Source organism: Saccharomyces kudriavzevii (assembly GCF_947243775.1).
Source record: "Saccharomyces kudriavzevii IFO 1802 strain IFO1802 genome assembly, chromosome: 15".
In the NCBI taxonomy this organism is placed as follows: domain Eukaryota; kingdom Fungi; phylum Ascomycota; class Saccharomycetes; order Saccharomycetales; family Saccharomycetaceae; genus Saccharomyces; species Saccharomyces kudriavzevii.
The window spans coordinates 334,401-360,670 of NC_079286.1; the positions used below are offsets into that span (position 1 = coordinate 334,401).

Below are 26,270 nucleotides of genomic sequence, written 5' to 3' on the forward strand. Positions count from 1 at the left end.
TTCTGCTTTATACAAATCTGCAAGAAGATTAGCAAGTAAGTTTTTTTCAACGAGTATACTTTTTTTTACAACAACCGATGGACAAGAAATTAGGTGCAGCTACATGAAGTTACTCTCTTTAACAAAACAGAAACGCCAAATATTGAATTGCGAACTATTTACCTTCTGTAGCTTCATGTTTTACAGAACAATACATACACCTAAGTTACTCTATTCAGGCTGCATCCTTGTTTTTTCAAGGGCAAGCCCAAACCATACGAGAGTTTTCATTCAGGTACTAGCGTCGTTTGCTTACATGATTTCCACGTGCCTGTGTAGGCAAGAAAAAGCTTGGAGGGTTTCTGTGTGAACAATAGGAAGATGTCTTCTCTTATAGGAACCACCGCCGTCGTTTCTTTTCGCCCGCGTCGTTTAGGGAACGCGCTGCTTTAGTAAACATTTCGAGGTAGTTGATAGTGCCTGAAGATCACTCCATCACAGCAGTAGGCTACGTAAACGAGCTCTATTAACAGCGTTCCTCCATGCTACTACAGCCACGGCAGCTTGCCTCCTGTACGATGTAACACAGGAAAACACGCGATGTGTGTCCTCTTTACGCCTATTCTCTGACTCAAATATAAAGATGGTGCCTTTGTCTCATTTCCATGAAGCTGTGTGTTTTTAATGTGCACATCTTTTGATTTGATAAAACTTTGACGTACCTTTTTTTTTTGACTATTATTGGGTAGAAATCCACATTTGACTAGAATTGTACTTGAAAGAGCTTCTGCTTACTAATAAAGACTGCTGTGAATTTTTCAAGTCACTACAACTCCGCTTTTTTTTTAAAGTGACATGTCAATTTCAAAGTACTTTACTCCTGTTGCAAACGGGTCAGTTACTTTCAATGGTGCAAACATTCAATTCGGTGCTGACACACAGAGTGAGTGTCGAAAGAATTATGACGCCGAAGGCAGTACGCCTGCTCCTATTAATCAGTTAAATGATATAACATTCCAGGCAGAGGCAGGTGAGATGGTTCTGGTTTTGGGTAATCCTACATCCACCCTCTTCAAAACTTTATTTCATGCCAAGACAAGTTTATCTTACTCTCCCCAAGGCTCAATTAAGTTCAAAAATAACGAGTTTAAACGTTTTTCCGATAAATGTCCTCATCAGATCATTTATAACAACGAACAAGATGTGCATTTTCCTTTTTTGACGGTAGAACAAACAGTTGATTTCGCATTGAGCTGCAAGTTCGATGTTCCTAAGGGCGAGCGTGATCAAATAAGAAATGAGCTTCTAAAGGAATTTGGCCTATCTCATGTGTTAAAGACTATTGTGGGTAATGATTTTTTCCGTGGTGTTTCTGGTGGTGAACGTAAACGTATTTCTATCATCGAAACGTTTATTGCGAATGGTTCTGTTTACCTGTGGGACAACTCTACAAAGGGTCTTGATTCTGCTACAGCTTTAGACTTTTTGGAGATCCTTAGAAAAATGGCCAAGGCCACTCGTTCTGTTAATTTGGTGAGAATATCTCAGGCAAGTGATAAGATTGTTGATAAATTTGATAAAATTCTTATGTTATCCGATTCTTACCAACTCTTTTATGGTACCGTTGATGAGTGTCTGGATTACTTTCACGACACTTTAGGTATCGAAAAAGATCCTAACGACTGTATTATTGAGTACTTGACTTCTATTTTAAATTTCCAATTCAAAAACAAAAGCATCGGGGATTTGTCCAACTCCTCGTCTTCTAGCATTCTTAAGACTGCAGCAAAGGAGGTGACTAAGTACGAATTTAATTCTGATCTGGATTTCTATGATCAATGGAAACACTCTTCGTACTATAGAAATATAAAGCACCAGATTGAAGAGTCTTCAATTGATGACTCCAGCAAAGATATCGATTCCTCCGATATTTCACCTATTTTTAATATTCCATTGAAGAAACAATTATCAATCTGTACAAAGAGAGCTTTTCAAAGAAGTTTGGGTGATAAAACTTACATGACTGCACAATTTATTTCGGTCATTATTCAATCTTTGGTCATTGGTTCTTTGTTTTACGAAATTCCGTTGACCACCATTGGTTCATACTCAAGAGGTTCCTTGACCTTTTTCTCTATTCTTTTTTTCACCTTTCTTTCTCTTGCAGATATGCCAATTGCTTTCCAAAGACAACCCGTGGTCAAAAAACAGTCTCAACTTCACTTTTACACCAACTGGGTTGAAACGCTCTCAACAACAGTATTTGATTATTGTTTTAAACTTTGTTTGGTAATTGTATTCAGCATTATCCTATACTTCCTAGCTCATCTGCAGTACAGTGCTGCTAGATTTTTCATTTTTTTGCTGTTCCTTGCATTTTACAATTTCTGTATGGTGTCGCTATTTTCCTTGACGACACTGGTTGCACCAACCATTTCAGTTGCAAACTTGTTTGCAGGTATTTTGTTACTAGCTATTGCGATGTATGCCTCTTACGTCATCTACTTAAATGACATGCACCCTTGGTTTGTGTGGATTGCCTATTTAAACCCTGCAATGTATGCTATGGAAGCTATACTAGCCAACGAACTTTACAATTTGAAGTTGGACTGTAGTGAGACTATTGTTCCAAGAGGCACTGCTTATGATGATGTTCCATTTTCTCATAAAGCCTGCGCTTGGCAAGGTGCCACCCTAGGTAATGATTATGTTAGAGGCCGTGATTATTTGAGGCAAGGTTTATCTTACACATATAACCACGTGTGGAGGAATTTTGGTATCATTATTGGTTTCTTGGTATTTTTCATCGCTTGCACTTTATTTGCATCGCAATACATTAAACCGTACTTCAATAAGGATGAAATTGAGCGCTCTAACAGAGGTTTGACAAAGTGGTTACCTTTCCTGAATAAGAAAAAGTCTACGAAGTATTCCCCTGAAAGTGGTAGTAGGTATGATAGTATGCCGAAATCACATTCTGTTTATTCTTCTTCGTCCAGCGTCTCAGCTGTTCCATACCAGGTATCACCTTCAAATAAAGGAATGGCCCTAGCAGATTACAATGAACAAAACGCGGAAACAGTGGAAACTCAGAAGCACGTTATTTCTTGGAGAAATATTAACTACACCGTTGGTGAAAAGAAACTTATCAATAATGCATCCGGTTTCATTAGTTCTGGATTAACGGCATTAATGGGCGAATCTGGTGCAGGTAAGACGACATTATTGAATGTGTTATCACAAAGAGTTGAGTCGGGTGTCGTCAGTGGTGAAATTTTGATTGATGGACAACCGTTGTCAGATGAAGAAGCTTTCAAAAGAAGTATTGGTTTTGTTCAGCAGCAAGATTTACACCTGGATTTATTGACTGTAGAGGAGTCACTAGAAATATCTTGTCTTTTGAGGGGTGATGGTGATAAATCATATTTAGATACTGTTTCAAAATTGCTTAAGCTACCATCCCAAATGTTGGTCGCTGATTTAAACCCTACTCAGAAAAAATTGCTATCAATTGGAGTTGAACTTGTTACCAAGCCTTCTCTTTTGCTGTTTTTAGATGAACCGACTTCCGGACTGGACGCTGAGGCTGCATTAACAATTGTTAAATTCCTTAAGCAGCTTTCTTTGCAAGGTCAAGCTATTTTTTGTACTATTCATCAACCCAGTAAGAGTGTTATCAGTCATTTCGACAACATTTTCTTACTAAAGAGAGGAGGTGAATGTGTTTTCTTTGGACCAATGGACGATGCTTGCGGCTACTTCATGTCTCATGACAACTCATTAGTCTACGACAAAGAGCATGATAATCCCGCTGATTTCGTTATTGATGCCGTGGGTAGCAGCAATTCCTCAGTCGAAAAAGATGGAATGGACGAGCGTTTAGAGGTGAACAAAGAAGCTAGAAGTTGGGGCACGTTATGGGAATCATCTCCTGAAAAAAAATTGGTTGAAAGGGAAACAGCCAGGTTGGAAGATGATGCTCGTGCCTCCGGTGTTGATTATACTACCTCTTTATGGAAGCAGCCCTCTTACTTACAGCAATTGACTCTTATTACGAAAAGACAATACATTTGCACTAAAAGAGATTTGACTTATGTTATGGCTAAATACTGTTTGAATGGTGGTGCCGGTTTATTCATTGGCTTTTCATTTTGGAACATCAAGCATAATATCATTGGTTTGCAAGACTGTATTTTTTTCTGTTTCATGGCTCTTTGTGTTTCATCTCCATTGATCAATCAAATTCAAGATAAAGCTCTGAAAACCAAAGAAGTTTATGTTGCCAGAGAGGCTAGATCGAATACTTACCATTGGACTGTTCTACTTCTATCACAGTCAATCATTGAGTTGCCACTCGCACTAACAAGTTCAACGTTATTTTTTGTTTGCGCATTCTTTTGCTGTGGGTTCAACAACGCCGGCTGGAGTGCTGGTGTTTTCTTTTTGAACTACATGCTTTTCGCTGCTTACTACTCAACGCTTGGTTTATGGTTAATTTACACAGCTCCGAATCTACAAACCGCCGCTGTTTTTGTTGCTTTTATTTACAGTTTCACAGCATCATTTTGTGGTGTTATGCAACCTTATTCGTTGTTTCCAACTTTTTGGAAGTTCATGTACAGAGTTTCGCCATATACGTACTTTGTTGAAACTTTCGTCAGTATTTTATTACACAATTGGGAAATCAAGTGTGATATGTCCGAGATGGTTCCCGGACAACCTATGACAGGACAAACTTGTGGCCAATTCATGAAACCCTTCATTGAAGAATTCGGTGGCTATTTACATAACAATAATACTTTTACCGTCTGTGCGTACTGTACGTATAGTGTTGGTGATGATTTCCTAAAGAATGAAAATATGAGCTATGATCATATCTGGAGGAACTTTGGTATCGAATGGGCTTTCATCGGTTTCAATTTTTTTGCGATGTTTGCTGGTTATTATTTAACTTATGTGACAAGAGCATGGCCTAAGGTTTTCAAATTCATCAAAAAGATAATTCCCCACAAAGGGAAAAAATCTACAAAAAACTAATACCCTTATCAACAATATATCACTTTCTTTCTACTTAATGGTAATTTTTATTTTCGATCCTTCAATAATTCGTATTTTTTAAATATTTTAATTTAATTTCTGACCTAAAGTTGACAGTTAGATGAGAACGTAACGTCTGCAAGATAATTTTCTTGCCGCTTATGCACTTTACTAAAAATTGATTGAAAAGGAGACATTTCATGTGAAGTTGCAAAAAAATTAATGCTTCCAATCGGAGTTGAACCGATGATCTCCACATTACTAGTGTGGCGCCTTACCAACTTGGCCATAGAAGCTTCTATTTGTGTAAAAACTTTGTATCTCGAGATATTACATCTCGAGATTGCAACAGTACATCATAATGAACGCAACGGAAACATCTATGAAACAGCCCTGAACTAGATACACTATGAAACGCATAAGAATGAATACATCAAAGGAAACGACAAGATCGTTTAGATGTACTATCTCGAACGCATAAATACCTGAACAATTAGTTAGATCCGAGATTCTGCGCTTCCACTCTTTAAGATCTTATATATTAGATATAGAATGAGAAACATCCTGTGAATTACCGTGACAACTAGTTTAGCAACGAGTTACTTTCCCGAAATCAACAGTATTGCTAAATCACCCTGATATCACCCGAGCCCATAATACAACATGTAATTTACATTAAAAGCTTTTACTCTAGAAATGCGGCGGATTTGTTGATCTCAGTAACTTATTGCTAATACCAGTCTTGAATATCTGATGTATAAGATTGTTGAGGACAATAATAAACTATCCATCAATGGATTGGTAGTACAACAGATTACCTACATTCAATAACGACGTATGACAATGAAGGAAGAAATAAGGATAAGATCATGTAAAATTGTTGATTCCCTTTCATGGATTCCTAAATCCACGAGAAGAATTTCTAGTGTATTCTACACGAACCTTATCAGCAATGGAATCCCAGCAGTTATCACAAGCTTCATACTTATCTCATTTATATATCTAAAACTATTACCTCTGCCAAAAACGGAATTCAAAGATTATCATCAAACTCTGCAGGTCAACATTTTAGAAGGATGTTGCTGCGTTCAATATACGATTTTCCTTGCTGCCACTCCTTTTGAAATTGCTAGTGATGGTTGGAAAGTTTTTAAAAATTTAAACACCGGCGTTCATGCGCTATATTCGGCAGAATGCTAGGCAAAATTAACCTAGGTTATTAACCACGCTTTACCAACAGAAATTGAGACACTTTTTTTTTTGATACGCAGCTTTAAGCAGTTTTATGATTTCCTAGAATGACATGCAATGTCCACATTCACTGACGCAACCAGATCTATCCGGAAGATTATTCTCGAGGCCTTAAAGTCGGCCTCATTTAAAAAGCATCATTAGGATCACGGAAAAAAGCGTGTTCTGCAGCAACTACTTATGATTTTCCCTTTTTTGCAAACAACGAAATGCAACAGCTACTCGACGGTAGTAAGAAAACATTACGTACAACACAGCGCCAGTGAAACGAAACGCAAGGAATAAGCAATGGTAATAGTACGAACGCCACACCTGCTTTCGGCAAAGAACAATCGTTGTGTTAATTAAGTACGAAGATTCTGTTAGTAAGGGCAAGGATTATTGTTCCCGGTAAATAATTTACAAAGCTGAATAGAACATGTGATCTTGTTTCCAAGCTGCAGAAGCAATTAAAATATGACTAAAAAAATCAATGAACAGTAACCATCGCTCTCACGCATCCTGAATTTCTTGCAGCTATAATTTGTTTTCCATATTGTGGCTTTCAATGAGCTCCATGAGCCAAAAAAAAAATACTTCCATATGGTAAACGACGTTTTTTTCCCTTGCTCTTTTCATGCTACTATAAGAAGTGCAGAAAAAGAGATTGATAGAAAAAACATTAAGATTCAAGAAACTACCAATAAGTTTAACAAAAAGCAAAGAGTGCTGGTAATGGTAGTGTCAGCAGTCACTGGAAAGCATACTTTACCAGTAAACTTGACATGCGATGTGGAGAGAGCTTCGAAAACGTTGTTTAAGGCGTTTGAGAAATCATACGCTAACGACTACTTGATGAAAAAGTTTTTCCATGTCCCAATTACGGAAAAGGTTTCAAGAGCAAGAATAAATGCAATGATACATTACTATACGACATGCTATAATGATCTGAATGGGGAAGTTGCTGAAGCAAACGACTTCGATGCCGTCGCAATATGGAGCCGTCCTGGATGCCACTTGCCTGCCACATTATCTGACGATGAGTCCTTCAATAAGATATTCTTTGACGATTTGACTGCGAGGAAACATGAAGTCATGCCTGAGGGAATGGATTATTACTATCTTTATGCCATTGGGAAAGACCCCAGTCACCCTGAAATCAGGGGTTCAGTTAGGAAGATACTTGAGGAATACAAGCTTAAAGCAGACAAGGCCAATTGCGCTCTTGCACTCGAGGCTATTTCGGAACACGCGAAATCCGTCTACGAATATTTTGGTTTTAGGACCTATTTAGTGTTCCAGTTCGGGGTTGGGGAAGTTAACTGCATGGGAGAACCAGACCCGCAGGGAGAGGGGTTTACGGCCTACCTGATGCTTTATCATAGAGACGCAAACTCCATCTTCCACGCCTGATTTCTTTCAAATTTATATAGACTTTTTGTATGAGTATGTAAGCATATGATGGTAACAGTGAATCTAAAAGCAAGCATTTCCACCGGGTCACAGCCCCCTATCCCGGCTGGCGAGGAAGGGAAAAAAAGTACCAGACAATGGCTTTTATTAAAAAATGTGTGAGACTGGTGATTTCTTCTTGCTTCAATTGATGGTTATTATCAACTTTCGTCATATTGACAAACTCTTCGTCTCAAAGATATATAGTAATCGCCGTGAATAATTTGGGCTGCGTTTCCTTCCCCCTCGATTTGCTTTTTTTTCCTTTTTTTGTTAGATAAAAATATAAACCGTTTCCCACGTATCCATTCAACTTAAAACCATCCTTCGATTTGCTTTTTTTATTTTGAATAAAGGTCATACTTAATACAGAGATCAATAGACGCGTACTATTTTTAAACAACCGCTGCTCAATATGATGCGTGGTTTCAAACAAAGATTGATTAAGAAGACCACTGGTTCTTCTTCTTCAAGCAGTAAAAAGAAGGACAAAGAGAAGGAAAAAGAAAAAGAAAAGGCTTCAACCACTCCATCGGCGTCGAAGAAGCCCATTGTAGCTACGACTCCTACCCACGGTGCCACCAGCAGTGCCGGATCAAGGTCTACAACTGAAAAGAGTAAGGGATCGGGTAGCATTCCCTCGCAAGGCAAACACCATGGTAGCTCCACTTCGAAAACAAAAACGGCCGCCACTCCTTCTTCCAGCAGTAGTAGTAGCAGTAGGAGCTCAAGCGTCAGTCGCTCCGGTTCAAGTTCCACAAAGAAAACAAGTTCAAGGAAAGGGCAAGAACAGATCAAACAGTCACAGCAGCAATCGCAATCTCAGAAGCAGGGATCTTCTTCATCTTCTGCATCATCTTCTACTGCTGTAATAAGTTCTACCCCAGTGCTTACAGTCACTAAGGACGACAAAAGTACGTCTGATGAAGACAATGCCCACCCTACATTAGTGGCTGCGGCATCCGCTGTTCCATCTTCTCCGATTTCAAGCACTACGGGGGGGACAGTAGTCTTTTCAGACGTGGAAAATGGTATTAGCAACAACAGAAGTATGAGTACTAGTAGTGGTAATGTTCTGGATGCAAATCACTCCTCTTCTCAAAATATTGACATTCCGAGATCATCACACTCATTCGAAAGACTACCAACACCCACAAAACTTAACCCTGATACAGATTTGGAATTAATCAAGACTCCTCAACGCCACTCTTCATCAAGATTTGAACCCTCTAGGTACACGCCACTGACAAAATTGCCGAATTTCAATGAAGTGTCCCCCGAAGAAAGGATTCCCTTGTTCATTGCTAAAGTTGACCAGTGTAATACTATGTTTGACTTTAATGATCCAAGTTTCGACATTCAAGGTAAAGAAATCAAAAGGAGCACCTTGGATGAGCTAATAGAATTTCTTGTGACAAACAGATTTACCTATACAAATGAGATGTATGCTCACGTGGTAAACATGTTCAAAGTTAATTTATTCAGACCTATTCCGCCGCCAGTAAATCCGGTTGGCGATATTTATGACCCAGATGAAGACGAGCCGGTCAATGAATTGGCCTGGCCTCATATGCAGGCTGTTTATGAATTTTTCTTAAGATTCGTGGAAAGCCCCGATTTTAATCATCAGATTGCCAAACAGTATATTGACCAAGACTTCATTTTAAAATTACTAGAGCTATTTGATAGCGAAGATATCAGAGAAAGGGACTGCTTGAAAACAACGTTACACAGGATATACGGGAAATTTTTATCCTTGAGAAGCTTCATTCGTCGCTCAATGAACAATATTTTTCTACAGTTTATTTATGAAACTGAGAAATTTAACGGTGTGGCAGAGTTGTTAGAAATCTTGGGCTCGATCATTAACGGGTTTGCACTACCTTTGAAGGAAGAGCACAAAGTCTTTTTGGTGAGGATATTGATCCCATTGCACAAGGTCCGTTGTTTATCATTATATCACCCGCAATTGGCGTACTGTATTGTACAGTTTCTCGAAAAAGACCCCTTATTAACTGAAGAAGTGGTCATGGGTCTATTACGCTATTGGCCAAAAATCAATTCAACAAAGGAAATAATGTTTTTGAATGAAATCGAGGATATATTTGAAGTTATTGAACCATTGGAATTTATCAAGGTCGAAGTGCCATTATTTGTTCAACTAGCCAAGTGTATTTCTTCTCCACATTTCCAAGTAGCGGAAAAAGTTCTAAGTTATTGGAACAATGAATACTTTCTGAATCTATGTATTGAAAATGCCGAAGTTATCCTGCCCATTATATTTCCTGCATTATATGAGTTAACTTCTCAATTAGAGCTGGATACAACAAATGGTGAAGATAGCATTTCAGACCCGTACATGCTTGTTGAGCAGGCTATTAATTCTGGTTCGTGGAACAGGGCAATTCACGCAATGGCATTCAAAGCGTTGAAAATTTTTTTGGAAACAAATCCAGTATTATATGAAAACTGTAATGCATTGTACTTATCGAGTGTAAAAGAAACACAGCAGCGCAAAGCGCAACGTGAGGAAAGCTGGAGCAAACTAGAAGAATATGTAAAAAGTCTGAGAATTAATAATGACAAAGACCAACATACAGCCAACGAGAGAAAGAATCAGGAATTGAGAAATACTTTCAATACAGGCAATGAAGATAACATATTGAATGAGGAGAATGAAAATGATTCTGACAACGATATACAGTGAAGCTACGGGTTCATTAAAAGAAAGCTCGATAATATGAGTAGGTATAAAGCTTATTGCATGATAAAAGTGCAGCGGCATATAAAGAACTAGAAAAAATTATAAACTTAGATAATTTAAAAAAAGCAGAAGATAAAATTCCGAAAATACCCGAAAAGAACTAGAACAAAGATAAACCAATCGAACAATGGCTTAATTCTAAGAAAGACACAAAAATCTTTCCGTCCTTTCTCCAAAACATTCCTTCACTTTTTTTCTTCGCTCGCCTTATCCTTTCTCCTTCCTCTTTTATTTATTTTACACTCCATTCGATTTACATAACCTTGCCGCTCTACAATTGGATATTGAGGACTAAAGTTTCGAGGTATTTCATAAGTAACTAAATAGCCAAAAAAAGTTAGGATCATGATGCAGAAAAATGCTTCCTCCTTAGCACAGCAATTTTAACACTTATTAAAGCTTGAAAGTAATTTATACATAGTTTCTTTGGCGACTGCTAAAAAAAAATTGAATAATTAAAGCCTGCACTATGCTGATACCGACCATCACCCCCATTATTAGAAAGGACAGCCACGTTAATCTTGACTCAGTAGAACTCACAGTATACATGTTTCTCCATTCTCTGGCCCTCAGATAGTCCATCGTTTTGGTGATTTTATTTAGGTTTCTATCAATCTCTTCAATAGCATTATTTGCAATGACATCCTCTTTCCTTTCATGAGAGGAAACGATTTCCTTTTCTTTTTCCAAGGTTATTTCAACTTTCTTTGGGGAAGTGCCATAGTTATTACTCAAACAGAAAATGTACTTGCCAACACCAAATGACTTCAGCAGAAAATCAGAATGCTTCTTTTGCCTTTCAGTAACTATGACAGAACCATCAGGGGCGGTAATGTCAAAATCTATCTCAAAGTTCCCACCCGTCAATACTTGGTAACTGACCACAATCACATCTTCATCAGAGGCTAAATCATAGTAAAGACATTCTTTGGTAAAAGCTGGCAAAGATATGCCTATAGGAGCATAATTAGATGAGAATGCATGGGCAAACAAAGATGAAGTAAACAAAGTTGCGATTAAAACTAAAACACGCATAATTTCTTGCAGTGAATGAGAACGCATGTTTGCCACAATACTTCAGTGAGCCGGGCGAAAATTACTTGAAATTTACCTGAGGAGACGTTATTAGCGTGGATGAAGGAGCCCCAAGCAGACAAGTCATAGCTTCTATCATCCACCCTTGAAGAAATCACGTCAAAAATTGTGAAATAGTGAAAAAAAATGGCCCATGGTAAAGCGCGTTTCCGTCGAATGCCGTTGGCCAATATCAAACAGATATGTGAAAATTTAACATCAATGAGAACATTGGACAGAAAGCGCAAAAGAGCCACACTATACTTGATACATTCAAACTTTTGATAATGAGTTTTTACAGCCATACATTTCTGTCTAGGCGTCTTTCTGTGAAGGCCTGTAGCATAGGTGGCGGTAGGAGGAGCTGTCATCAGCGATGGATTTGTCATACGAACGCTGCTTTCACAGATGCTATCAATGAGGAAGAGGCCCTAAACAAGCTGCATTCCGACCTGTATAGCGCCCTAGAGATGGTCGATGAAATATACGAGACAAATTCTGCTGCGGAAGATGTTAAAGAGAAGGACGAGGGAGGCAGACAAAAATACACGAAAGAGATGGACAAGGCGATTAATCTCCTCAAAACAAATATAAAGAAGGACTATGGACATAATAGGTATTTGAAACCTACAAGAGCCCGAACGTACCCCGCTAGAAGGTCGTATACTTTCCGGATAAATCCGCAAAAAGTTAGGCACACATTAGTAGCACCTTACAATCAAGGTAGGAATCAACAAGATTACAACCAAAAACCTCCTATGATAGGCCACGGATTGGCCAGAGTGTTATATCAACCATTGTCATTGCAGAAATTAAGAGATAGTAGAAGTCAGATGTATAATTTTGACCCTGCTGTGGAGAATATTAATCCAGAATTTTTGGAGAAAAAAAGTGAAGAAGGTGTAAATACTGATTCTCCTGGCGATGAACAAACAAAACCCATTTTTATTACCCCCCACAAAGATGAATCCTTGTTGAAGGTTGCTAACGAACATAAAAAAAGATACATCTCTTCCTCAAGTTCTATGACCTCTGTACTCTCTCAGTTACACTACCTTCTCTCCAATTTTAGAAGGTTGAACATCATTGACTCCTCGGTATCTAGAAACTTTCCTCAAAAAAATTGCAACTACTCAGAAAGCGCATATTTTCCATCAACAGTCATTTTAAGAAGAAAAAAGAACGGGATTTCTTCCATCGATTCAGATAGAAGTCTGGACAGGGAAATAGTTCTCTCCGTACTAGGACATTACCTTGAGGACTTCTTAACAGAGAAGCCTTCAAATGATTCGAAAACCGATAATTATCATTATTCTAGCGTAGATGACTTTATTGTGAGGTCTCAATTAGACGCGTACGATCCAAATTTACCTGGAACTGGCGTTTTTGATCTAAAGACGAGGGCTGTCTCTGCTATAAGGTATGACTTACCACATGTAGAGAATAACAATAATCAAACTGGATACGAGATAGACAAGGTTTATGGTGAGTTTGAATCATTGGAAAGGGAATATTTTGAGTTAATAAGGTCTGCACTATTGAAGTATTCTTTACAGGCTAGACTTGGTAAGATGGACGGTATATTCGTTGCCTACCACAATATTTCTAAAATGTTTGGATTCCAGTATCTACCCTTGGATGAATTAGATTACATAATTCATTCTTCATTCAACGGAAGGTTCGATAGTTTATTGGAGCAAAAGAACGAAATAATGAAGGGAATATACGGTGAAGAGGATTACATTTTACACTATCATAGGAACGACAGAAAAATTGCTTCATCAGTGGCCAATAGAGAATTCAAGATCTCTATGAATCTGTTCAGCAATATTTTGAAACACGTTGAGCGGTTATTGAACGTAAGTGATACAAAATGGGAAAAATGTAAAATAATGCTTAAAACTGAAGTTGAAGAAAGACAGTCTAAAAGTGGTCGCTTCTTTAACGAAGCGGTGCTGAATATCGTAGCTCTACCATTGTCACCAGAATATGAGGACAAATCACTGTTAGTAATGAACACTTCAAACGAACAATTGACAAAAGAACTAACAAACCTTCGCATGTATAACGAAAATCTTTTGAAAGAAAATTTGGATTCATTAGTAGGCTTTAAGGTAAACGTCGAACATTTTTACCATCATCATCCTAATACTACGAATCCACCTGCCTTCGCCTCAAAAAAGAGTGACATCCTCGATAGCGAAGCTCGTAAATACATTTCTGACATAATGAAAAGAGACTGGTACAAAGAGATTCCACCCACACAAACTCCAAACTTTTTTCACCCCTCGGATGTCTCCACTTGGGAGGTTAATTCTACTTTCACTGATATTATCGATAAACAAATTTTACGGAAATTGTACCTAAAATATCTAGATGTCAAATTGGATGCATTGAAAAACCAAGTCATTACACGTCAGGAGCCCGATATATCCAAAAAGGATGAAATCGTAAATCGAATCAAATTACTACAGTTCCGCAAGAAAAATTATAGAAATGGCGATAACAGAAGGTCATCCAATTCTGGCCCTACACGACTACAGACTAAATTACGCGCATATGCCAAAAAGGGTACCATTCGAAGAAATCTCCTAGAAAGGAACAACAACAGGTTCCATGTCTGAAAGATGATAATTAGCATTGGAAACCTAACGCCGGCGAAGAAAGTTTCACCCATAGAGTTTTCATTCGCAGTTCTCAACTCATGTAAAAAAATAATAACTACTCTATATTCTTTTAGATACAGACATAGAATGCATTGTCCTTGTAAGTATAAACCGTCATTTATTCAAAAACAGCAGGAAGGACCGAATTTTTTTTTCAGCCACTTATTTTGCTTAATGACGGAGTTAGAGAAAGTTACCAAGGCTTCATTAAAGACCTCCCCCGTTGTCTCATTGTTATGGATAAGAATAGTACATAAAAACTTTGATGCCAGAATCAAATATCTAGGAAGAAGGTTGACAGCTGCGTGGATGGTTCATAAGTTCTCTTTGCCCTGTGATTATTTTTGTATGGGTAGCCTCTTGCAATCTTTTTCGGCATTTTCATTGCTTAAGCGAAAAAAAAAAAAGAACAGTGGAAGGGGTCCCCTATTCAAAACATGAACATGAGAGAGAAGCGGATCTTATACCGATAGCAAGTATATAGACCCCATCGTGGTTTCCTCACATCATCCGCTCCTCCTTTCTATAAAATAGAAATGTTTTCTTCCTCATCTCGACCTTCAAAAGAGCCATTACTATTTGACATCAGACTAAGAAGCTTGGACAACGATGTCTTGCTAATAAAGGGCCCCCCTGATGAGGCATCTTCTGTACTACTATCTGGTACGATTGTATTATCTATAACTGAGCCAATTCAAATCAAATCTCTGGCCTTGAGACTTTTTGGTAGGTTGAGACTGAATATTCCAACAGTTTTGCAAACCGTTCATGGCCCATATAAACGATACTCAAAATTTGAGAGAAATCTGTATTCTCATTTTTGGGATGACTTCAATATAAAGAGCTATTTTCAAAACTTGTATGATAATCATAATAATGGTAAAATAACTATTTCTAGTAAATCCTCAACCAATTTGGCAGCTTTACCTAAAAGGAAAAGAGCTCTTTCTACTGCATCATTAGTATCGAGTAATGGGCAAACCAGTACAAATAAAAACTATCACACCTTGGTAAAAGGTAACTACGAGTTCCCTTTCAGCGCAATCATTCCAGGTTCATTAGTGGAAAGTGTTGAAGGTCTACCAAATGCCGCCGTCACTTATACTCTAGAAGCCACTATTGAGAGACCTAAACAACCCGACTTAATCTCTAAAAAACACCTGAGAGTTATTCGAACATTAGCTATAGACGCTGTTGAATTATCGGAAACAGTGTCCGTAGATAACTCGTGGCCTGAAAAAGTTGATTATACAATCTCTATCCCAACTAAGGCAATTGCTATCGGTTCTTCAGCAATGATTAATATTTTAATCGTCCCTGTATTAAAGGGACTAAAGTTAGGTCCAGTTAGAGTTAGCTTAGTGGAAACTTCTCAGTATTGTGGTAGCTATGGAGGGGTTATTAATCAAGACAGAATAGTAACCAAGTTGAAACTGAAAGATCCTTTGAAACATGTTGCGCAAATGAAGAAGAAGAGGAGTATGAACGAAGCTAGCGACGACGGAGTTGACTCAGGTGTTGGGGAATTCCAAGACAAATGGGAAGTTCAAACCTTATTAAAAATACCTCCAAGCTTGACTAAGTGCTCTCAAGACTGCCGCATTTTGTCTAATATCAAAGTTCGTCACAAGATTAAATTTACTATTAGTTTACTTAATCCAGATGGCCATATTTCTGAATTGCGTGCGGCACTACCTGTTCAATTATTCATTTCACCATTTGTTCCAGTCAATGTAAAGACCTCCGATGTTATTGAGAGAACACTCAGGACGTTTGGTCCGTCATATCAAGTTACAAATCAGAATGATAGCTCTTTTAGCAACAGGAGTTTCGTAGATGACACTGAAGAAGACGTCATTTTCCAGAGATCTATATCTGCCTTACAACTGTCTTCAATGCCGACCATAGTGTCTGGTTCCACTTTGAATGTCAACGCTGTCGATGCGGACACTTCGATAACTACCGATGCAACTATGGTGACCAGTTTGATGATACCTCCCAACTACGGAAATCATGTTTACGACCGCGTATATGGTGAAGTTGCTAATCAAAACGAAATTTCAACATCGGCCCCTTCAACCAACATCGAGGCACAACTTATTGATGATATTCAAAATTTGCACATATCAGATAGCAACGATGCTAACGATACTGTTTTGGCACCAAATCCGCAAATTAGAATTGATGGTGATAGCCTAAATAGCTGCAACTTTCGGGGAAATAACGTCACAAGTAGTAGCTTGAATTTGGTTAATAACTATTTAACAGTTAGTGACAGCGGAAATAGCAGCAGCCCCTCAGGAAATAGATTCAACGGCAACATCAATGTAGGATTGAATAGTCCTTCATTAACTCCAAGTTTTGCACACTTGTCGAGGAGGAACTCTTACAGTCGCCAAACTTCTTCTACGTCTTTAAAGAACGATCTGGAACTGACGAATCTAAGTAGAGTACCCTCATATGATAAAGCGATAAAATTTGACATGATTGGTGAAGATTTACCACCTGCTTATCCAGAAGAAGAGGTCGATTCACAGGAGAATAAGAAATTCGAGCTAGAAAGGCCGCAAATTCTCCACCACAAATCTGCGTCGTCGTTATTACCATACCCAGGCTCAAGAAAGAGTTCCAATAACGTGAAAAGTTCGTCTAGTAGGACACGCTTATCCCACTCTCCATTACCGAAAAGTAACAATAGTTCCTCAGTATCACTGCAGCAACTGACAAGGAGCAACACAGATAGCTCATTCAATTTGAATCTCTCTTTCTTGCCAACGAAAGGCAATGCAGGAAGCAGACACTTTCCGTTTAATATGACACCATCGTCGGCTCTTAATTCGAACAACAAAAACCACTCATATTTTGACAAAACTGAGTCTACATCTGATGTTACTAAGTCAAAACCTGAAGCAAACCACATGAATTCAAGCGGCAACCGCAGATCACGCTCCTCGTCGGTCAAGAGTAATAATAGCAACTCACCATCAAGACAAGGGACTGGTTCATTTGCGAACTTAATGGAGATGTTTACGAGACGGGATCGCGCATAGATTGTTTTCTTTGGACCCTTTCAAACTTCAGTAAGCAGATTATGGGTAATAGTCCATATAAAGCTGTACAGTTTAGCATATATATTTTGATAGAGTACTTTCATATATTATACTATTTAAAAAATAATGATATAACGGTTGAATCAGAAACTGGTATTGTCCATAAAATAACGGAGTTACCTCGCTAAATCAAACGCAAGAATTACTATGGCTATTTTGATGAATAGAGCACAATAACGGCAAAGCGGTTTCAACGAAAGCCCAAAAACTCCTTTCATTATTACTAAATTGCATGGGCTTCATCGAGGGCGGCGGAAGTTGCTCAGCTTGGGAAATGTAAAGCAAGAAACCAATCGGAAAATCGATATAGAAAGACAATTGCAATGCGAAACTCCAAAAAATGGTGAAGTACTTGACGATAATTGCAGCGGTAATATCGTTAGAAGCGGATTTTTGATAAGTTGATTGATTTTTACACGTAATTGAATGAGACATGCCCCGTAGTGATGCTCGGAGTAAATAGAATATGTATTTAACATTGGTAAAACATATGTCATTGAATTTTTACGATGTTCAACTGTTGGTACATGAGCATTATCAATCCCGGCTTAAAAGCTTCCCTTGAACAATGAGCACTTTATTAGACAGCTTCTTCATTCTCAAAATCGTAGAGTGTTTTCTTGCGGTTTAACTAGAAAGACTAGTTCCTTCTTGCAGTAAAAGAATTTGATATATCCTGTCTTCCTAAATTGAGATTAGTTGCCTTTCTCACTTGTTATACTTTGAAATAGGCGATATTGAACATTTGCCCTTTCAAGTGAGAATATAGATATGCATCGTGTTTTATATATCTGCAACAATGCCCCTTCTTCACTTTGTGAACGTATCTGCTGGTTTTTGATGCAATATTATGCACTCTAGATAATCTTCTTTTACAAAGCCCTCATGCAAGATCATTTGTATAACACTACTATAGCCATATTTAGGAACCCTCAGGCCATTCGAAAACACTATGCCTTATTAATTCGATACTTCAAAGCTTTTCGGTACCATTTTAGTTAATCAAACTTCTAGAAGACTGTTTAGTTACAGCCGCTCGTTCCCCTTTTCAAGGTTTGCGCGGCTGAGTTTTTCGAGGGGCGGCTTTTTTGTGAGTAGTGATCTCTCGTATTAGTAGCAATTAGATCTGTAAATGCATATCTAGGCCTCTTTTCCCGTCTTAATACAAAGTTATTGATAGCATTAGAAAATAACACAATCCAACCCAGCGGCTAATTAAAGTAATAGCTTCCTACTGCCTTTCCTTTTTTACTCTTAAGTTTCGCTATAAAATAACGCGCCCCTCTAATAGACCAATTAAACTATTATGGTTTCTATATGCCTAAGCTATGATTTACAAACGTGTTACAGAGATCTCACCTTTGATGTGCCGGGAAAAAAATTGAAGGCAACGAATGGACAAAGCTTCAAGAAAGAGTCCAAAGAAACTGATAATTTTCAGCCTTCGGTTGCCTTTGACACTGTGCCTTCTACTGTTGGTTATTCTTCCATAGATGATAGTAGGGAAGGATTCAAAGGGGTACCTGTTCCCAGTTATTACGCCATGGACGAGTGTTATGATAATGAAACAGACTCCTTTTCGCCGAATTTGCAATATTACTTGAGAGATACATTTCAATCATCACCCTCTCTGAAGACTAGAAAAGGCGCTAACTCTGAATCCAATAGTTTTCCAGTAGAATCTTCGAAGCTTTTGAAGAAAAATAGTGACATTAGAAAAATCTTTCTAATATCTCAAAATGGGAAAATAGTAAGGAGAGATTATCCGAGCACGCCAGTGATTACCAACGAAGCATTGATGATAAATAGATTTGAGAAAAATTGGAAAAAATTATGGCGCCAAAGGAAATCGCAAATAAACGAAAGACTGCATGACAAAAAAATGTGGTTTACTTATCCAAACATTATCTTCTCCCAGGAACACATCAAACCATTATACAGAGGTGACGATGCTGCGCCATGTACCAAAGAGCAGAAAAGAAAGTACAAAATATTTCAAAAGAAGATAGGATATCCCAACAATCCTAAAACAATACTTTGTTACATAAACGGAAAAAAACATACTTGGGTTGCTCTTGATTGGACCCTTTGCAAGATTGCGCAAAGTTTGGACCATATTGTGGTCATAACTACATTACCAAGACTGATATTCAACAAAAAAAAAAGGCTAGAAGATGATACAGAATGGGCATCGGGATATCAGAAGGAAACAATCAACCAAAAATTAAGTGACATCTTCGAATACATTTTACAACTTTTGAAAGTAGTGAAAATCTCTGTAAAGGTTACTTTGGAGATAGTAATAGGAAAAACTAAAAAAACTTTGGTAGACGCTATTAATGTTCACACTCCAGATTTATTAGTTTTTGCCACTTTAAAGCACGAAAGAAATGAAAATATAATTGTATATAAATCCAAAGGATTGACTGATGTTTTTTCTGTTAGTTTTCCAATTCCCATGTTTGTTGTTCCCTCGAAAAGGATGTATTCGTTTGAACTAAATCTGCAAAGGCAAGTAAATGAACATTTTGATCATAGTAGCGGCAATAATTATATAAATAATGAAAGTACCAATAAAAACAGCATAAACGCATCGCTCAAAGAGAATGTATTTCCAGATATTCCTTCAGAGATTTCGGTAGATTCATATGCAGAAGACTTCAAAAAACAAGGTTACATCAACAAGCACTCCAGTCCTTTCGAAGATTCGATTCGAAAGAGGTTAGTAAATGTTGCCCAACATTCACGGAAGAAAATCACTGGTGATATAGCAAACTTACACAATGACGAAAAAGAAAGGAAGTTTAGTTCGAAAGAAGTTTTGTTAACGAAAATTGACATTATAATTAAAGAGTCCTTGAAATCTTCTTTGGAGATAGACACGATGCCTGGCGACAATTCATTGCGGTCTAGTCACAATGAGCGACTTGTCAACTTTAAGAATTCTTTGATAGGCAGCGAGTCAAAAGGAGCAAAGTTTAGCAAATCATTAATATCATATTCCCCTTCACAAGAGCAAGATACCTCGAAAATTATCAGCACCAGCAGCCCACCCACGTCGCAAATCAAGTTTGCGACCACTGTCAAGCACAAAGATGGGAGAGCCGCCCTTGGTAAGGCCAAAAACTTGCCTGATATGAGACATAGTAGCTCTTTCGAGAAAGAGAATTCCTTTGGCTCGTCTGATAAGAGTATCAGTGTTGATAGTAGCAATTCTTTAAGGAAAGTGAAAAGTGCTGGCGCACTGAGAAAGGTCAAAACCAATGATTCTTCAAGCAGTGCGGGCTCAAGGAAAAGCTCTTCCAGTTTCAGTACTGTAAATACCTTTACTGGTGGTGGAGTTGGCATCTTCAGGGTGTTTAAGAGTGGAAGTTCTTCCGGAAATAAATCGTCCAGTAGAAGAAACAGCACTGGTAGTGATGTTTTGGAAATCGATGATCGTGGCAACAAGAAGAAGAAGAAAAAGAAAAAATCATTGTTTTCATTTGGTAAATTATAAGGAGGTTCATCGCATCCATACAGTCCCAACTATTCCTAAATTCAGTTTAGTGGCAGACAATAAGACGTAGCGACCGAATGTTTAAAGAAATTTCACTACTTTCCATTCGCAGAAATTAAACTCATTTTTCTTTTCCTGTCATACGTAATGGTCTATTTACAGGTACATACATATAAAGTATGTATATAAAATCTCTTTTGGAAAAAAACACGACCCTCAGTTCTTGGCAATCTTGGCTAAGATATCCGCATCTCTGAAAAGAATAACTTCGTCGTCGTTACTCAACTTAATGGTAGAACCGCCAAATTGTGGAATCAAAACTTGGTCACCGACTTTAACTTGAGGAACAACCTTATTACCATTGGCATCAGTGAAACCTGGGCCTATGGCAACAACTTCGGCTTGGTTTAGTTTTTCCACGTTCTTTTCGGGCAAATACAAACCTGATGCTGTCTTTGCCTGTGCTTTGATTCTTTGAACAAGGACACGGTCCATTAATGGAACAATAGATTTAGCAGACTTCAAAAGTGTGGACATTGTTATTTTTTTTTGAATTTCTTCAGTAGAATGTTTGATCAACAGCTCAGTCCCTAGTTAATTTTGAAAGAAGTACCTAACAAAGTGGATTTTGCCTAAAACAGTTCGCTAATTTTATATATTCATGGTTCTTTTTCCCATTTCTTTAAGTTTCTAGAAATTTCTATCATTTAAGACGGATATTACCCTGGTACTGCCCTTCTTTCACACCCTCAGCGGCTAACAGAAAAGAATAGATAAGCACAACTTCTTTGGTCGAAAAGCAGCAACATTGGTACCTATGGCTGTGGAAACCTTTTACATCCCACGTACATGGGAAGATAAGACAAAGACGCTTCATCCTCGATGGAAGCTTTTAAGGAACATTTTTCTGCCTGACAAAAAAAATCAAAGAGATAGATGCAAAGCGCATTGCGAAATACACTACAGAGTTGCTTCAGTTGGGCAACGATAGAGTCCTTATATATTGCTTGATTGACTTGTGGGTGAAAACCTTCGCTTTAACATCAATTTTTGTTCATTTAATAGTCCAAAACGGAGTGTTCCATTAATTGAGGCTAGAACTTATTGGATAGGAAAAGGAAGAGACGCAAATATTGCTCTTAACTACTAAACAGGTCAAAAAATAACCGCGAGAAATGGATACTTTCTTTCTTACAATGAATGGGAAGTCTAATATGACTGCGCATTTGAAATGCAAGGGGAAGCCCGGGTAATTAGGTGTAAGTATAACGATTTTCAAAACGGAAAGCAGTTTAAGGGTAAAAGTGCAGCTCAAGGTACAGATCTACTATCAACTACCGAGAATTCCTCTGCCATTCACAGAATTTGGCAAAAAACATTCAATCAAGTTATTAAAATGGGTGCTGCATACAAAATTTTGGGTAAAACAGTTCAGCCTCATGTATTGGCTATTTCTACGTTTATTGCCACGGCTGCCGTGACATCTTACTTCACAATAAAACCAAAAAGTAGAGATGAAACAGAAAATACCTCACCTTTGAACCAAACAAGTGATGGTAAAAGCTCAACTGCAAATGCTGATGGGAAGGACGATGATGTTATGAAGAGTATTGAAGGATTTTTGAATGATTTAGAGAAAGATGCGAAACAGGATACAAAAGCCAGCTGATTATAGAAACAATACCTGAAGGAACAGCTCTCTTAGTCTTAAGCTACTTTTAAAATGATTTTTCTATGGTGAAAGAGTTCATTTTCCTTTTTCTATGTAAATATACATACATATGATTCAATATATTCTGAATAAAGAGGCAATGGAAAAGGAGAGCTTCCGGATGTTAAACTCCGTTTGATATCTGGCAATGAGCACCCTTCAGCAGGATATAAACTTTCGCTTTGACTCTCCTATGATAGCCTATAACGGCCATGAGGTAAAAAATGGTTGAAGTATGGCAATGCTTCTTTGGGACTCGGAGGAGTTATCAGTATCTGGAAAAAAAATGAACTGAGTGAAAATTGCGAACTATTTTAGCGAATTCCAACTTTGAAGTTCGTTTTATTGCCTCAAAAGTTTTCAACTCAGCGACTTTTGCCTCGACCTGTCATTATATTTGTCTTTCAGGCAATTGAAATAAAGCAAAATAATATAGAAATCGGTAATAATAACGAACAGAAGCAAAGTCGCCTGCTACATGTTTTCATGATTTTACGACACACACTTTTCAGCAACTTTTGAGAAGTCAATAAAAAGCTGCTAGAAATTTACCAGCTTAAAAACTTGATTTTTCCATTGATTTGTTGTCTTGGACCTATATGTACAATATGATTTACATAAAAATCTTAACATAAAGTTAAATATCTTAAGTGGCTCATAACGAGTAATGGACATAGATTATCGCAAATAGAGAAATATTTCATGGAGAGACCATTCTTTGCCCTACAGTAATAGATCGTCCAAACTCTGGGCAGAATCCTCTTTGATCAAATCTAACATGCCTTCCGGCAAAATTGGCTTACCTTCCTTATCAAGGACGTATCTAAATGGCATTTCTGTCGCTTCATTTCTACTAAATCTAAATTCAGGATAGTCAATGAATTTGATGTTTTCAAATTTAGTCTCGTCCTTCACAATCAACTGTGTAGTTCTGATGGCGGTGTCTGTAGTCATTTGTTTATCACCAAGTCTTCTGCTGATTAGCAGGTTAGGATAGGTTGTTTTTAGCTCTTTTGTGCGATCTCTTGGAGGATGGTCCCCCAATATACCGCCAAATACAAAATAATCAAATTTTGCGGCATCTTCAGGTTGTAAGTCGATCGCAGCCCTCGGGTCCAACAAACAAACCCTGCCGTCCTTTAAAGGCTCCAAATCCCTAAAATCCTTATCAATTCCCTTCAAATCCTTCGTGGTCCATCTTAAACCAAGCTTTAATAACCTTTTAGGTATGTCTTTTTCAGTGGTGCCCTTTGGTAACGATGATAAAACTAAATTTTCAGCTCCCACATCTCTTAGAATTTGGCTATACTCTAAAATGACCCATTCACTGAAACCTTCCTCCATATGCTCAATAATATACTTCATTGTAACCCGAATTAGCTTATACCGTTTTATGAACCAAGGTACAGTCGCAACTATGTATACTTTATGTATAATCACCCAGCATGTGCTCTCTTGTAATGCTCGATGAGCTTGTCAAAAATTTCGAGACGGGAAGATGTCAGCTTTTTTTACCCGCAGTTTGAAAGTGCGAAAGAAATATATTGTTTATTATTATACAATGGGGAACAATTAAAAAACATTATGAGGCGAGGAATTGGTACACTAAGGGCACTAATCAATCTACCTTCCTTTTCACGTATATTTCGGATACATCTTCATGCTTGGCCAGGGTTTCTTTCAAGATAAATGCTGCAATATCTGGTTCTTCAAAATAAGAAACATGTGATTTAATAGCAGATATGAAGTCCACTTCGAGCAGACTTGGCGACATGGCGTAATCCAAACGCCCAGTGTAATTCAAATTTGTGAGCATTGCAGATAGTGTTTTTGATAATTTGACCTCATTCCCCTTCGATGAATTTCTTTTGGATTGCGCATCATTTTCGTCAATACCAGGTAAATCTTTCCATATGTTTTCACCAAATTCCAAAAACTTAGAAGTCATTCCATAGGCTTCACTACAATGAGGTAAATAAGTTTGTTCATAATGTGCCATTTCTTTATTAACAAGAGGTTCAATCCTATAAGAGATGGGATCACATACGTGATAAACGTTATAGACGTCCTTACATTGTGGTCTTTGCACAGTCAGTTTTTTCTGCAGTTCATTTGAGAATTTGGCATTATCACCAATTTTTGTTCTTTGAATCAACTTTAATAATCCAATTGGTGAGCCAATAAAGAATAGATTATCTACTTGGAATTCTAGTTTGTATTTTTCCTGTTTGGATAAGATGTCGAAAAGAATCATACTGCCCAATGAATGACCAACTAAATGCACTTTTCCCTCAAACTCAGGGTTGTATTTTTTGAAGATTCGAAACGTTTTGTTCAGTTGAGAGGTCACTTGTTGAAGAATCATATTTTGGTAATGTGGTTCTACGTACAATAAGATGTCCAATAAACCGTCAGCTAGTAGTTTTCGCAGGGGCAGGACGCCATTGACGGTGACTTGTGACAAAGTTGGTAATTCAGGATTTTCGACATTTTCCTCTTTTGCGTCAGTTTGGAAACTTATTGAATGTCTCCAAGTGATGGGTAGAACTTGCACATTGCAGTTGTTTTTGTAATTGGGGGCTGTGTTCAGTGATTGCAATTGCTCGGAATTATTGTAAATTTTCTTCATATTTGATCTTAGTAAATTTATCGTATGCGCAAAGTTGACATACTCATATTTTTTGCCCAAAGTTTGACCTATCCCATGAACACAAAGCACTAAGTTATCGACGTCTCTTCTATTACTTTTACTGTCGTTGGCATCCGTGTCCGTGTGCTTGGCATTTTTTATCTTGCTGCTAGCATTGCCCCCCTGATTATTATCCGCATTATTATAATCTATTTCCATTTGCTTTTCCAAGCTCTTCGCATCATCTTGATCTTTATTTTTATTGCCGTTAAACAATTGCAGGAAATCCGATACGTTGAAGAGGTTGGAAACTTTCTTCTCCAATTTTGTCTCAATGCTAGTTGACTTGGAGTTGGTGCTACCATCGGCTACAGGTGGGGGTGTTTCGCCTGCCTTCGAAGATGTATTTGCCGAGGATCGCTTCTTGTACGACCTAGTAATCATTGTGGCATTAATGGGTAAAGACTGAGCCAGATTAGATCTTAAGAATGCTAGTTGAAGTTTACCGCCGTCCAAATCCGGTAATAAGAAGGCTGTTTGTTCATTAACAAACAAAACAAACTTGAAGACAGATTCGTTCTTATGTTCATCGTTGGATCGTTTTTCCTGCTTATTTTCGTTTTCCTTGTCAATTGAGTATTTACCCTCGAGCCTGAATATATCTTGGAATTCCACAGAAGGTGTAGTAGTTGCATCATCACTGGCCTTTTTAAAATGAAGACTTCTATATAAGCTTTCGATTTCGGAAGTGAGGTCACCAGATAAAGGCTGGTTAGAGGAGTCGAACCAGACGCCTCTTCGTACAACATAAGTGGGGCCCTCCCAATAGGTCGGGGACAGTTCCATTCGAGAGAGGTCCACTTTGAACAAATAGTCTTCGTTGACTAGGACAGGCTTTTGCAAACTGTGTTTTTTGGCTTCCTCTAGACGGTTGGAGTCATCAATGGAGAAGGGTTTGAAATTTTTGGGCGATTGGAAAGTCTTGTACGTGGGTAGATAGGGTTTAGAGTTGGGTATGTCTATGGCGTAAAACCATGGCACATAAGTATGATTCAACCTTAAGAAGAACCTTTTGAAACGAATGATTGACCAAGATCTTCGAGGATTGATTTGTAACAT

At 37.9% G+C, this 26,270-nt stretch overlaps 11 protein-coding genes and 1 non-coding gene across 12 annotated transcripts; 7 read left to right on the forward strand and 5 right to left on the reverse strand.

The window, feature by feature from the left end:
- Positions 1 to 834: 834 nt before the first annotated feature.
- Positions 835 to 5,016, forward strand: AUS1 (ATP-binding cassette sterol transporter AUS1; the record flags this gene model as incomplete). The annotated part of the gene is made up of 1 exon (XM_056231191.1): positions 835 to 5,016. One exon carries the CDS (start codon positions 835 to 837, stop codon positions 5,014 to 5,016), a length of 4,182 nt encoding a protein of 1,393 aa, XP_056085035.1.
- Positions 5,017 to 5,239: 223 nt separating this feature from the next.
- On the reverse strand, positions 5,240 to 5,312 carry Skdi_15.trna10T. Its single transcript has one exon. It is a non-coding gene; the product is annotated as a tRNA-Thr (tRNA).
- Positions 5,313 to 6,849: 1,537 nt separating this feature from the next.
- On the forward strand, positions 6,850 to 7,659 carry SKDI15G1680 (uncharacterized protein; the record flags this gene model as incomplete). Its single annotated transcript, XM_056231193.1, has 1 exon — positions 6,850 to 7,659. The coding sequence occupies one exon, from the start codon at positions 6,850 to 6,852 to the stop codon at positions 7,657 to 7,659; it is 810 nt and encodes a 269-aa protein (XP_056085036.1).
- A 454-nt stretch (positions 7,660 to 8,113) lies between these two features.
- RTS1 (protein phosphatase 2A regulatory subunit RTS1) lies at positions 8,114 to 10,405 on the forward strand (the record flags this gene model as incomplete). Its single annotated transcript, XM_056231194.1, has 1 exon — positions 8,114 to 10,405. The coding sequence occupies one exon, from the start codon at positions 8,114 to 8,116 to the stop codon at positions 10,403 to 10,405; it is 2,292 nt and encodes a 763-aa protein (XP_056085037.1).
- Positions 10,406 to 10,873: 468 nt separating this feature from the next.
- ERP4 (Erp4p) lies at positions 10,874 to 11,497 on the reverse strand (the record flags this gene model as incomplete). The annotated part of the gene is made up of 1 exon (XM_056231195.1): positions 10,874 to 11,497. One exon carries the CDS (start codon positions 11,495 to 11,497, stop codon positions 10,874 to 10,876), a length of 624 nt encoding a protein of 207 aa, XP_056085038.1.
- Positions 11,498 to 11,823: 326 nt separating this feature from the next.
- Positions 11,824 to 14,160, forward strand: PET127 (Pet127p; the record flags this gene model as incomplete). Its single annotated transcript, XM_056231196.1, has 1 exon — positions 11,824 to 14,160. One exon carries the CDS (start codon positions 11,824 to 11,826, stop codon positions 14,158 to 14,160), a length of 2,337 nt encoding a protein of 778 aa, XP_056085039.1.
- Positions 14,161 to 14,738: 578 nt separating this feature from the next.
- ROD1 (Rod1p) lies at positions 14,739 to 17,252 on the forward strand (the record flags this gene model as incomplete). The annotated part of the gene is made up of 1 exon (XM_056231197.1): positions 14,739 to 17,252. One exon carries the CDS (start codon positions 14,739 to 14,741, stop codon positions 17,250 to 17,252), a length of 2,514 nt encoding a protein of 837 aa, XP_056085040.1.
- Positions 17,253 to 18,618: 1,366 nt separating this feature from the next.
- Positions 18,619 to 20,811, forward strand: SKDI15G1730 (uncharacterized protein; the record flags this gene model as incomplete). Its single annotated transcript, XM_056231198.1, has 1 exon — positions 18,619 to 20,811. One exon carries the CDS (start codon positions 18,619 to 18,621, stop codon positions 20,809 to 20,811), a length of 2,193 nt encoding a protein of 730 aa, XP_056085041.1.
- A 216-nt stretch (positions 20,812 to 21,027) lies between these two features.
- Positions 21,028 to 21,348, reverse strand: HSP10 (Hsp10p; the record flags this gene model as incomplete). Its single annotated transcript, XM_056231199.1, has 1 exon — positions 21,028 to 21,348. One exon carries the CDS (start codon positions 21,346 to 21,348, stop codon positions 21,028 to 21,030), a length of 321 nt encoding a protein of 106 aa, XP_056085042.1.
- An 859-nt stretch (positions 21,349 to 22,207) lies between these two features.
- MCO10 (Mco10p) lies at positions 22,208 to 22,480 on the forward strand (the record flags this gene model as incomplete). Its single annotated transcript, XM_056231200.1, has 1 exon — positions 22,208 to 22,480. One exon carries the CDS (start codon positions 22,208 to 22,210, stop codon positions 22,478 to 22,480), a length of 273 nt encoding a protein of 90 aa, XP_056085043.1.
- A 765-nt stretch (positions 22,481 to 23,245) lies between these two features.
- Positions 23,246 to 23,887, reverse strand: SFM1 (protein-arginine N-methyltransferase SFM1; the record flags this gene model as incomplete). The annotated part of the gene is made up of 1 exon (XM_056231201.1): positions 23,246 to 23,887. The coding sequence occupies one exon, from the start codon at positions 23,885 to 23,887 to the stop codon at positions 23,246 to 23,248; it is 642 nt and encodes a 213-aa protein (XP_056085044.1).
- A 253-nt stretch (positions 23,888 to 24,140) lies between these two features.
- On the reverse strand, positions 24,141 to 26,270 carry DDL1 (putative carboxylic ester hydrolase; the record flags this gene model as incomplete). The annotated part of the gene is made up of 1 exon (XM_056231202.1): positions 24,141 to 26,270. One exon carries the CDS (start codon positions 26,268 to 26,270, stop codon positions 24,141 to 24,143), a length of 2,130 nt encoding a protein of 709 aa, XP_056085045.1.